The following is a 13,606-nucleotide window of genomic DNA, read 5'->3' on the forward strand; positions in this document are numbered from 1 at the left end:
TGCTAAATCTTTAAAGGAACACTATAGCGTTAGAAATACAAACGTGTATTCCTGATGCTATAGTGTGTTCCAGTTCCTATTCAGGTCCCTCTCCCATTAGGTTTTAAAAGACGGTTTTGCTTAGCTTTACTCTCATGGCATGCTAGTTTTGCTGTGACTGCTTCGCCTCCTTGGCTGAGGTCAAAAAAATTGATTTCAGCTAACCCAATGCTTCTTTTTTAAATATTTGATTTGTTTTTCTCTCAATGATTTGTTTCTTCATCAGACAGATGTGGCAATTGCTGCTGAGAAAATGAAAGCATCAAAAGTTCGTTTGAAACAAAGAGTTAAAGAGGTAAGGCTTTTTTCTTTTTTTTTTTACTTTGTGTTACTAATTTGTTATCTATGACTGCGAATTTTAGTTTTATGGGTCCAAATGGTATTTGTGATGGGGTTCAGTCTTTTACATTTACTCTCCCTCAGTTACAGGAAAAGCTATCCCAGGAGGCTGCACTGCGGGGTTTGTTAGAGGAGGATCAAGCAAACATGCTTCACAGGGTGGAGGACATGAAGCAGGTAGTGGAGGACGAGAGAATGCATGTGAGTACAACTTGCTGTGTTCATCTTTGCAATTTCTGTTCTATTGCAAGACACTAAAGATGTGCTCGGATGACAGGTAAAAGAACTACAGCAAAGCTGGCAGATAATGTGTAAAGAAGGACAGGAACTGAAAAGCAGACTGGAAGCTGAGGAGCTGAGAAGTCAACAACTGGAGAATGAGAACATGAAGCTCCGCTCTGATCTAGGTGCGTGACGTACACCTCCATAAGTAGGCATGTATTGTGTGTACCAGATTGATCACTTTACAGAGAAAAGCTAGCAGAATAACACAAAACAGAAAAAAACTGTTACAAAGGGGGCTATAAGTAATAATAATTGTGGCGTTTCATTTCATATTTGCACTAGATTTGTATTCATGTACTATTTTATCATAGATAAATGACAGACTGATGTAGATAGATAGAGTTATATATATATATATATTTTATATATATATATATATATATATATATATATATATAAAAAATCCAAAAAGGTTATGGTGGGGAAAAATTTGGATTGAAAACCACTTCCACCTGAAGTCTGTGGATAATTAATACAATGTTAAACAAAAATCTGCACACCAGTCAAGCCATAAGACTTGCTTTTCCCACAGAAATTCCAAAACTGCAGCAATGTTACAACCGCAAAGGATTCTGGGTGGGCATATGCAAATTAGTTTAACAAAGAATCATATTTTTTCCCTCATTCCATTTTAAACATGGATTACTTTTAATCTGTGTTTGCTGTATACAACAGCTTGGAACACAATTTAGGAAAAGATGCAAAACCAGTGAACCATTCCTGGACAGCTGTTTCATTGTTAATGCAACTCATCAGCATGAGGTTTGTTACTGGTTTGCTTATTGAGGCTTGGTAGTGCTTGGGAAGCAAAATCCAAATAGGTTATGGTGGGGAAAAATTGTGATTGAAAACCCCTTCCACCTGAAGTCTGTGGATAATGAATACAATGTGTGTGTATGTGTATATATATAATGTGTGTTTGTGTGTATATATAATGTGTGTGTTTGTGTGTGTGACTTTTATTCTGCCTTTTATGTAGAATGCCAAAATAATCCATCTGTCTGACACGTTATACTTCTTATGTAATTTAGCCCCCTCCCCCAATGATATTACCATTGACTATAAAATAAGACAAATAAGTAATATTAAGAGGTGGGGGTTGTGGGAATGACGCATCTGAAGCACTCTTGATTACTTAAAAAGCAAACATGAAAACTCTATTCTGTGTCCTCCACAGAAAATAGACAAAACCCATGACTCTGACAGTAATGGAAACAATTGTTGGAAAGAATTGATACTTAGAAAGTGCCTGAGAAATATGAGGTGGAAAGATCTGAAACTAAAATAAACCTAATCTCACGTAGATCCCTTCTTAGATGCTTTTTATCTTTTCAAATTGGCAGAATAAAATGTTTTAACAGCATTTCTAGGCCATTTATATTTCTTTTTATAGCTGTTATGTCAATGGCTAAGCCAGTGATTGACAAACTCCAACTTCCAGTTCGTGTTAGCCCTTAGGAATGCGCTTTTAATGCTGGTATTGGCTTCTTAAATGCATTGTGCTATTTTGTCCCTTTTCTTGAGCTAATTGTCCACCTTATTAATGTGGACAGCAGGATAGAATAATTGTCGAGAAACTCTAGTATATGTGTTGTTCAGAGCTTCCCATATTAATTGTTTAATCTGATGTTGTATTCTGTATGTCATGTGGGTACCACGTGGCTGCTGTAAGTGATGTTAGTACTGAATGAAGCTGCTGCATATGATATTAATGTCTGATGTCCCTCTCGCTCTCTGGAGGTGGGGCAGGCTGAGTAGAGGACATGGGGGACTTGGAGGAGGGGGGACATGCTGCAATTGGCTGTCAGACATTAGACTGCTGTAAATGCATGAATTTGCACGGAATTTATATTAACAAGCCGAGAACTCTTGTTCTGAGCTGGCTAGTGACGACCAATGACGATGCTAAAAGTGGAGATACACCTCCTGCAGCAGAAGGATTAGTCTCTGTATGTACAGTGTTTCACAGCAATACACTGCACTTTGACTCCAAGCACCATGATCACTTCAAATCAATGACGCAGTCATGGTGCTTGTAATAACCCTTTAAGCTGGCTCCTAAAATCAGACTAAATTTGGGATACCCAGGACTAGGCTACTACAACTAAATTACATTGCCAATAAATCTCTCACAAACTGGTTGCTTTGGTAGTTGCGTCCATTGGCAATCTCTCTTGCTAATCATAAGATAGTGATATTGGGTTGCTTTTTACTTTATCATTTTATATTTCCATTAATTAGGTTTTTTTTTATATATTATTTGTTTTACTTTACCAAGTTGAGCTTGTGATGATGTTATAGATGTAATGGTAAACCCTTATTTAGAATGTGACCAGTGCATCATGTGCAGTGGCTCCTTTACTATGCAGTGTCCACCATGGTATGTAGAACAATGCACCTGATAGTAACCCAATCTAATATTTTCGGATAAACCTTTTAAAATGTTTTGATATTCAGCAAAACTATTTCAATATTGCAGCATCGTGATGTGTTTTTGATATAGAAATATCATATGTTCTTCTTATTTCTTTTGTTATTTTGAAAATAATAATTTCAAAGGTTTATCCAAAAATATATGAAATCATCATTTTGAAAAGCTTATCCAAAAATATTAAATCAGAAAGCCATAATGCTGTTATTAAAACCTTGTGATGCACTGTGTAAATTGTGTCATGTTCTATGAAAACCATTTTGTTTGCTTTTTATTAATATCAACAGAAGGCAAAGACTTGCTCATCAAACAACTGCAAGAGGAATCCCAGGTAAAATAACGACATTCATATTCTTTAGAGCAGTGAAGGGTTAAACATCCCACTTAGCCTTTACCTATATATTGGTAAAACCTTTTTCCAGAGTCATTTAACGATTATGCCGTGCATTGTACTCTTGGAATGAACATTATCTTAGGAGATACTTGGATTCATTTGAAACAGGAATGAATAAAGCAATTATATCCTGCAGTAGATACTCTCTGTTCTCTGTCCATATAGTTTGGCTACACTCTTTTCTTTTTTTTTTTTTTTGTTTTTTTAATGCATTCTTTATTTAGGATTAGTCACAAAATTAACCTATGTAACACATACACAAACACGTTGGTAGTGTACCTCAAATTGTGTAGTACATTATGGGTACAACATTCAAGTGATCAACAGGTTAATTCCATGAAAAGTACCAAAGTACACATGAGGCATAGTGTATGTGATAAAATAAACAAAAAATTAGGAAGCCAGGATATAAATAAAAAGGGAAACCACTGCAAGGTGAAATTAAATATCCAAAAATAATCGCCTCATGTGATATAATCTTCCCAAGGGTATTTTGCCTTTTTTTTTTTTTTTTTACTAGCAACTTAACTAATCTAGTACCAGTTTTATTATAAAAAGGAAAAACATTATCTTTTGTCAGATAAGTAATGTTCATCTTTGCCTAGTATCTCACTTTCCTTCCCAGCTGCAACTTAGCATTGTGGAGCCCATGTGACAAAGACGCCTCAATATTTCATTTCTAAGAGAGCATCACTCCTTCCTTCCATCATTCTCCTAAACAGTAGATTGGATTAGCTGTATTAGTCCAGTAGTCAAGATGCCAAAATATGAGAGAGAGAGATAGTGTTGCCAAAATACCAGAGTATTGCAGTATGCAATGATACCTTTTTTATTGGACTAACATTATACTAAAAAGACAATACAATAACACTTTAGACCTGAAATAGGGAGGAAAACTCTTGAAAGCTTGTCTTTTAAGTATTCTGTTAGTCCAAAAAAAATGTATCACTGCATACTGCAATATTTTGCTATCTATATATGTACTGTTTTGTATTCACCTTCAATTTCCAACAATGTATTTGATTTAAGAATTACATACAAATATTGTTGTTGTTTTGCTGTCTGCCTTAAGCTTATGAAAAGAAGGAAAATGTGGTATGTCAGGTACTCCTGTGATAAACCTAGTACTTATTGCAGTGCTTTGAACTTGTTGATTATAGTAATTGTCTGTGCTATGCTGAGATTAGTAGAATGGTTTCCACTTTTTAAACTTGTTATTGCAATGGTGGACTGCTCTTTTGTATGGAACTTTCTTGCGCTTATACCTGAGATTTGCCTTCCTGATCTGTTTCTGTTTTTCAGATGTCCCAGCGATCTCGTGATGCAGAGCAGGCTGACTTGACAAAGGTCCGAACTGATTTGGAGACTCTGCAAGGAGCAGCTGAAAAAGTTCAGGTGATTTCACTTGTTACTCTTGACTTTTGCTTTGGTTAGCTAAAGTGAGGAAGCGACAGTAGATGATTACGTGTGCCTAAAATGTGATATGTATATGAGAAATATATATATATTTTTTGTTTATATTCTTTATTTTCTTGGTGCATGATTGGCATATTACATAGACATCAGCAGTGTACATTGCAAGGTAACAAAAAAATCTGAAGTCATGCACCGTTTTTTGTTTTTTTCAAGGAACAAAAATTGAGTATAAGATAATCTTACTCAACAAACATGTCAAAATGTTACATACAGGCTGACATACATCAGTGAGGCTGGCTAGGGATAAGGGGGACTCATTAAGTGTTGTCGTTTTCAGACTTGTGTGTCATCATGAGAAGGTGAGCGGGGAAAAAACCACTGGAACTGGATTAGCTGCATAGCTACTTAACATGTGAAGGTTAAGTTTAATTAATACTCTGCTTGTGGGTTATACGTGCATCACTTATAATTAGGAGCATCTAAGGCATCCCTGTTATCTGTGCTATTGGGCGATGTAAGGTGAGTTGGGAGTCTCAGAGTGAGAAATGGGATGCCTGGTCGCTATAGTATATGATTGGGAAGTCACAGTAGTTGTTGGCGTCTAAGGTGTTGGGCGAGATATTATGACATTTGCCGTTGTCAACAGGCTGGGGGGGAGGGGGAGTGGTGTGAGTCGTCCTTTAAGACCGTTTGAGCTGAGGATGATGCGTGTTATTAGGCTTATTGCCTGAACCGCAAATCTAACTATAGTAAGTCCCAGTAAACGAAGAAGGTTGAGAATGGTGGGCAACTACTATATGTCCGTGTGGGACACAGTGTAAAAAAGGTATTCCCTCTGTGAGGAGGTTCAGGTGGAGTCCACTGTTGATCGTTCTTGTGTCTAGGTCATGTATGATCCACTTTTGCAAGCCCTGCTGCAGGGAGGCGATTTGTGTTGTGTGTTCTCCCGTAGTGGATTCCTGCACTCCCAGCCTGCTTGACAGGACTTTGATGTCCGTGCGAATCGCTGCCAGGTCTGACAAAATGTTTGTCTGAAGGTCTGCTAGGAGGGATTTAAGCACCTCTATGGTGACAGGTGCTTTGTCTGGGCTCCGTGGTGCCGGGTCCGGAGGCTTTATAATCGGCAGAGCTTCCATCTCATCCTCGAGGGAGAATTCGTTGGAGTACTCAGAGTAGGCCTCGGGGCGCGCGGCCATTTTGAGTCGTTGTTTGCTTGGCGCAGGAGGTCTCCGATATGCAGGCCTGGACGCGGCTTGTCCGGTTTGAATTTTTTGGTTTTGCGACCCATTGCGGGGCTGGGATAGCAGGTACGTTTCCTGGGGTCGCCAATTTGGCGTTTTGGGCTCTACAGTGGGTAAAGTTATCGGTAAATGCCTGGAGCTCTGTCTCAGTGCGGCCACTCTGCTCAGTTGCTTGGCTCTGCCCCCCATATGAGAAACATTTTAAACTGTATTTTGTCCTTTTATGCAATTTGGGCCAATAAGCGAGAGGTTTTGGGAATTGTATGAAAACGTGGTTGTAAAGCATCTGGAATATAATGCCTTTGGGAAAGTTGTAAAGCATTTTAACAGTAATTTCCTTTACTAAGGGGACTTGTGCTAGGGATACGTTGGTTTAGAAATCTGTATATTATGCTAATAAATCTATTTGTTGTGAATGAAGATTATGGGATTTTTAAATTTGTATCTCTTGCAGTGTTTGAACCAGAAGTTGGAAGCAGAGTGTTCAGCGCTCACTGCGACAGTACAGAAACTTTCCACAGAAAAAGTACATCTCTTAACACAACACCAACAGGAGCTAAAGGTACTGTATACAATGCAGAGTCATCCCTGTTTATCTATGCATCCTCTTCTCTTTTGTCTTTACAGCTCTTCCATATGTATTTTTTTTTCCTGGTGCAGCCCTATTTCATCCTTGGTTTAAAAAAACTAAATAAACTACTTTACATAGGGAAAATTACTTCAACATAAAACAAAACTTGTGAAAGTTACTTGGGATGGTCCAGAAAATCAAAATGTCAGTTACATTAAAGGACCACTATAGGCACCCAGACCACTTCAGCTCAATGAAGTGGTCTGGGTGCCAGGTCCATCTAGGATTAACCCTGCAGCTGTAAACATAGCAGTTTCAGAGAAACTGCTATGTTTACACTAGGGTTAACCCAGCCTCTAGTAGCTGGCTCATTGACAGCCGCTAGAGGCGCTTCTCACTGTGAAGATCACAGTGAGAAGACGCTGACATCCATAGGAAAGCATTGAGAAAGGCTTTCCTATCGACTGATTGTATGCGTGCGCGGCTCTTGCCGCGCATGCGCATTCAGCGCTGACGTCAGGAGAGGGAGGACAGATCCCCGGCGTTGGAGAAAGGTAAGAGTTTAACCCCTTAAGCCCGGTGGGAGGGGGGGGCTAGGCGGGTGGGGGTGACCTAAAGACCCTATAGTGCCAGGAAAACGAGTTTGTTTTCTTGGCACTATATTGGTCCTTTAAGAATAACTAAAACGTGCAGTACAGGTTCCTGAATACAACAATTAAGTGTACTGTTACAGTGTAACTTTGTATGTTGGCTATGCCAGTTTATGATATTGCTTGTCCTGACAGTTTGTAAGGCTGAGGTTTCATTCTGCATTAATGCCAAAGTATACCTTCCTTCTCACACATATCCTCTCCAGAGGAGTTTCTGAAAAATCTATTTAAACTCTTATAGATAAATTGGGGGTTGTGTTTAAAAAGTGTTGTGTTGTAAAGATGGAATAGACATAAGTCCTACCGAGTCCTGTGCATTCTGTGTAATGCGAAAAACTCTTAACGTCGAGGGGACCATTTTCATTTTAAATTTCACAGCTCCATTAAATCTCATATTTTTATTATTTCACAATACGTTGTATTGAAATACAGAAAACAGAATAAAGACAGACATTTTGAAAATGTAGAGCAATGAATAGCGGTAGCAGTATAGGAGGCAATAATTCTATGCCAGCCTCTATCTCAGAGCTGTCCTAACTATTAATCCCTTGCAGGCTGCACAGGAAACTATGGAGCAGAAGCTGCAGGAAAAACAGTTGATCCTCAGTGCAACACAGGCAAGTCTGACGGCAGAGCTGCAAAATTTCCAGAGCCTGGGAACACAGCGGGAGAGGGAGCTGTGAGTTTATTTTGTCTTTAATAATAACCTCCTAACCATACTATGCTGTATACATTGTATTGTGATCTGAAAAATAAGCCATCCCCGTCCTGTGTCCTGTGTCCTACAGACAATGTCCTCGATTTAATAACCTTCCAAATGAATCAATACTGTAGAATAGACTTTCCAATGTGTGTCTACAGATGTCACCATTAATGTCTATGGGAATTTCTGCAGATAAAACATTCGGAAGGTTTTTCTAACCATATCGAATCATTTGGAAAGCTTAATAAATTGAGGCCTATAAGTTGATTGCTATAGTTATTACATTACAGAGACTTATGGCAATGTAAACTACATGTTGGTAATACCTACAACCAAATGTAATGTTTTGTAGATTTGAAAGAACAACCCCCCCCCCCCCCATTTGACACTTTGCTCAATAATATCTGGGAAGTAGAGGGCTTTAGAGTTGGTTCAGTTTAATATGGAGTGTGGTCATGCTGTTGGTTGAGTCCTATGAGTTTCATATAGTATGTGTTTTATTTAAGCAGTGTGTATGAATTGAGATGCTATATTTAGTAGTCTTTAATATTCTCAGCTTTACTAAAGTCTACATCTTTTTGGATGTTTACATTAATCAATACATTATTATTATTATTTAATTATTAATGTTTAGCGCAGAACCTCACTGGAGACCTGATAAAATGTATATCCTGAGTTGGAAATGTAATATGTTAGATATGTGTATGAGTACTCTCGTGTTGGGAATCCTGGACGCAAAATGTTTTTTTGTTAGAGAATGCTTAGCATAGACTCATTGTCAGACTAGTGAGCAGTAAAGGATATCATTTAATGTAAGGATGACAGCTATACCAATGCTCCAGAAGTATATTTTAACTTGAAATTTTGGTTATAGGTAGACTAATGTATGAAATAGATAAGTTCAGGTCAATGAGATTCTTTGGTTTGGAGTGAGATTAGGCAGGTGAGCTAGATGATCAGTAAAGAGGACCATAGTGTACAGCAGAGAGAATACCAGGAGATAAGATGTGAAATGTCAGAAGGTGGCTGCAAAGCTTAGTAAGCTATTCTGATTTTAACTGTAAATTGAAGATAGTGGTCAAATTGTGTTTTTGCTGAGACAATAATTTGTACAGTAGAATTTAAAATCAAATAGAAATGTAAAATGATTAGCATTGGAATATTAGTTGATATCATTTTCCAATATGAGGTTTTCAGAAGTGATGATCCTTCCACCTGACTACAAATTAAACCTCTCTTGCACTGCATTTTCCTGTATGTTACTAACTCTCCCACAATAATTACCAATTAGAGAGGCCCTACGTGCGGAGCATACTGAGTGCCAGAGGAAGGCAATGCATGTAGAGCAGAAATTTGCCGTACAGAAGGAGGTGCAAGAGTCAACAATTACACGCCTTAGGGGTGACCTGGACTGTGCACTCAGAGATAGAGCTGCGTTGGAAAATGAGAAGTCCGAATTGCAAGAAGAGGTAGTGCTATCAGATATGTTAATATACATATGTGCATACATCATGGGTTTTCTCAGTTTAGTCTTACTGAGCACTCACATTTGATTGATCGTCAAAGTGCTTCATTGTTTCCTATTAAACTCTGTGATTATAGCATATAATAGACCTAATTAGGTTAACAGTGGTATAGTAAGAAAACAGTACAAGGTGCAACTACACCCATAGACATAAACTTAAGTACGCTGTTTAAGGATAAGGTAAGTGGACAGTCAGAAACAAACAGAAGAAGGAATACTGCTCATGATCAAACAACTGGATAGCAAGGTAAAGGTCTTATGAACTTGGGATAAGGCATACTGAACATGGGATGAAATAGCTCAGTGGGCTAATGCATCAGCAGAATCTGTTCTAACACTTGGGTCGCAGGTTCAAACACAGTAGGGTTGACTCAGCCCTTCAGCCCTTCATCCTTCAGAGGTAGATAAAATGAGTACCATTAAATTGGGTAATAGTAACAACCCCTGGATGTTGGGCTAAGGTAACATCCCCAGGACGTACTTGGAAACCAGAGTAATCTGAATGGTTAAATACTTTGTTATTATTATAGCAAACTAGATAATACTCACAAACGCAGCAGATATATTTGTAAGGTCAATATTACATATACACTTGTTAATATGTTGCATGTCTATTATTGAAGGTCAGACTGTGTCACCTGACTGTCACATATGTTCCTCATTTTTACAGATGGTTAAAATTCAGGGTAATTTCCAAGAGCTGAACCAAAACCTGGAAGTAGAGGTGGCTGAGAAAAAGGTAATATTTCTAGAACAAGCACAATATAATTAACACTCTGCTCTCTTTAGCAATATAGCCACTGAAATATTTCTGGTATTATCTATTTAATAGTTCACTATGCCACATAAAATGAATATAACACTGAACCTTTTAAATTGGGGCTGTAGAAATAATAAACGCACTTATAATATATCTGAATGAACTGATGTCAATTCTTTTGGTTATAAAAATCCTCCTAGAGAGAAGGAATGCTCAAAGGATATGGGGACTGGATGATGTACTAAGGCATGGAGCAGAGATTGTATTTTATTCCCAAAAGCTATAGAGGTGTAATTGCTCCATTGCTTTTCTGGGTGTTTATAAGGATTCCAAGCTCATTCTTGTTTTTTTGTTTGTTTTTTTGTGTTCCACTGTCACTGATTCACATTCCTGATTGGTTTCCTTGGTGTTGGTAATTTAATACTTAATACTCTAGCTCTGATATCTCTAACTCCTATATCCAATCCTCTATCTTACTATTTAGTTAGAATTGGCGTCAGTTCAGAGTGCTTTATTGGCTCAAGAACAGGAGAACAAGCGGCTCATGGAGTGTGTGGCATTACTGGAGCAGGAACAGGTATACATAATGTTCTAATGTCTTGCATGCATATGTGTTGAGGCCCATGCTCTGTCACTCCAAATTTTACTTGTTGCTGCTTTCACATATGTCAGATTCCCATATCTTACCACAACCCATTGTCCTGTACCTCCCTGTTGTATTTTTTGTGCTTTTTCTTTCCTAGCTTTAGATTGTAAGCTCATGGGCAGGGCCTTCTACCTTTTGTATGGGTCTGTTTATATTGTATTGTTTTCCCAATTGTACAGCGCTGCGGAATATGTTGGCGCTTTATAAATGCCAGTAATAAATAAATAACTAGAGTGTTCTACATACACTTTCAGGAAGCATTGAAGACAACCCTCTTAAATATCATCTATGTCAGGGCTTAATATATTTTTTCGACATCATGCTCTCCAAACTCTTCATCACTCCGTCTCTTTGACTCTTGATATTTGACGCTCATTCAGTGTCTCCTTTTCTAATGATACCTCCTCCCTTCGTCCTGTCTCGGTTGCAGTCCCCCAAGGCTCTGTACTTGGTGCCCTTCTATCTTCTCTTTATACTGCCTCTATTATTACCTTATTTGGATTCCACTACCACCCATATGCGGATGACACCCAGATATTTCTCTTCTCCCCGGAACTCAATCTGCAGTCCTGCAATGTGTCACTGCTTGCCTTTTTTCCATCTCTGACTGTCCTCCCACTTTCTGAAAATCCATCTCTCTAAAACTGAGCTCCTTGTCTTTCCTCCTCCAAATTCTGATCCCTCTCTTTCGCTCTCCCTTTAAGTTAGTGGTATCCAGATAAGTCCATCCTTGCAAGCGCGCTGTCTTGGTGTCATACCTGATTCTGGCCTCACCTTTGAGCCTCACATCCAGTATGTTGCCAAATCCTGTAGATTCCACCTTAAAAACAAAGCCCGTATCCGCCCGTTTCTTAAGCAAGATGCTACCAAGGAGCTTGTCCATTCTTTAGTAATTTCCCGCATGGATTATTGTAACCCTCTCCTAATTGGTCTTCCCACAAGCCTTATTGCCCTGCTACAGTCTGTAATGAATGCTGCCGCCAGACTGATTTTCCTCTCTAGTCGGTCCTCTCACACCTCACCCCTCTGTCAGTCCTTACATTGGCTTTCTGTATCCTATAGGAGTCAATTCAAAGTACTAACCAATACCTATAAAGCATTGAACAATTCTAGCCCCTCTTATATCTCTTCACAGATCCACAGGTATGCCCCTTCTCCTGTCTACTGCTCGCACCCGTACGGCCAACTCACGCTTGCAGGACTTCTTGCGGGAGGCTCCCTTCCTATGGAAAAGCCTGCCTACCACCATCAGACTCTCCCCTAGTCTTCAGTCGTTTAAAAAGTGACTTGAAACCCTAAAACCCTAAAACTTTAGGGAAGCATGTGGCCTCCCAGAGTAACCTCTACCTTACATACCTGACTCTTGCTCTCTCCTAAAGGGCAGCACTTTACTCTCTCCTCCAGCTCTGCTTCACTCCCACTTTATTTGATTGCTATTTCCTGTCCTAATGTGTTTTACACCCACCTCCTATAGACTGTAAGCTCGTTTGAGCAGGGTCCTCTTCAACCTATCGTTCCTGTAAGTTTTCTTGTAATTGTCCCTATTTATTGTTAAATACCCCCTCTCATAATATTGTAAAGCGCTACGGAATCTGTTGGCGCTATATAAATGGCAATAATAATAATAATAGCTAGGGCTGTTAATCTTCAGAAAAAAACTGAACAGTGGATGTTGCCAGGGATCTCTAGGCATCATAAACTTTTTTTTATTTTTTATTTTGTTTTTATAATTCTTTATTTTTGCAGTGCAGATTTAAACTTACAAGCTTGCAATACATTTTACAAGAGTGTAGTCGACATTAAGAAGGTAGAGATGTAACCGTAAATGTAAATGGTACTGCACTCTTTTAGAAGGCAAGTAATAAGAAAAACAAGAACAAAACATGGGAAGCACAGCTCCATCAAAGTAAACAAAAAAAGAGTGCAACATGCTATAGAGTAGAACTGTAGTTACAAGAGGAGAAAACCACTGTGTGATCAGGATCAATTAGGACATAAGAGCAGAGAGTCCACACCCCAGCATATTTTGTACTTGAAAAAGTTATCTGAAAACATGAGATAAAACTCTAGCAATCATATAATAAAATATATTTAGCTGTATATGAGAAGCATAGCCTGCTCAGCCAATGCCCTTAGAGGGAGGGATGTGTCTTTGTAGTACTTGAGTCCATGCAAGATAAACAGGTTGCCCCACTGGACTTCGGCTACCCCACTTGTCCGGACAATGGTTCCTGTAGTCTGGGCAGATCTGGCCCCCATTGCTGTGACTGGTATGCTTCCTGGGAGAGAGATCGTTGCTCTCCACTGGTGGAGGTTGTACCGTGAGGAGGTTCCTTGTGCTACAAGCCGTTTAGGTAGGTATGTGCTAGCTTGAGAGTTGGGTCGCCGGGACCAAGTCATTTGTCACGGTCTCCACTTGCATCTCCTGCTCCGTAACACCATGCGAGGGAGAATGTTCTCTTTTTGCTGCATTATGAAGCACTCGGGACATGTGAGGCCTCAGCCCGACCTATGGGAAGTCGAGGAAGCACGCGGTTACATAATGTCTCCCAGAACCGCATCCACATAAACTTTTGGAGAAGTGTATCCACAATTGAGGGCTGCTG

The 13,606-nt window shown here is 39.1% G+C and overlaps 1 protein-coding gene across 1 annotated transcript in view; it reads left to right on the top strand.

Annotated features, from left to right (window-relative positions):
* CCDC150 (coiled-coil domain containing 150) overlaps positions 1–13,606 on the top strand; it is a 42,541-nt gene that overhangs the window by 9,134 nt on the left and 19,801 nt on the right. The window contains exons 5-14 of the mRNA XM_063442881.1: positions 266–334; positions 463–579; positions 656–785; positions 3,382–3,425; positions 4,791–4,883; positions 6,600–6,707; positions 7,921–8,045; positions 9,361–9,538; positions 10,265–10,333; positions 10,839–10,931. Of these exons, the coding sequence (XP_063298951.1) occupies positions 266–334; positions 463–579; positions 656–785; positions 3,382–3,425; positions 4,791–4,883; positions 6,600–6,707; positions 7,921–8,045; positions 9,361–9,538; positions 10,265–10,333; positions 10,839–10,931 (1,026 nt within the window). The remainder of the gene's footprint in view (positions 1–265; positions 335–462; positions 580–655; positions 786–3,381; positions 3,426–4,790; positions 4,884–6,599; positions 6,708–7,920; positions 8,046–9,360; positions 9,539–10,264; positions 10,334–10,838; positions 10,932–13,606) is intronic.

This window comes from Pelobates fuscus, chromosome 2 (genome assembly GCF_036172605.1).
Source record: "Pelobates fuscus isolate aPelFus1 chromosome 2, aPelFus1.pri, whole genome shotgun sequence".
NCBI classification, from domain to species: Eukaryota; Metazoa; Chordata; class Amphibia; order Anura; family Pelobatidae; genus Pelobates; species Pelobates fuscus.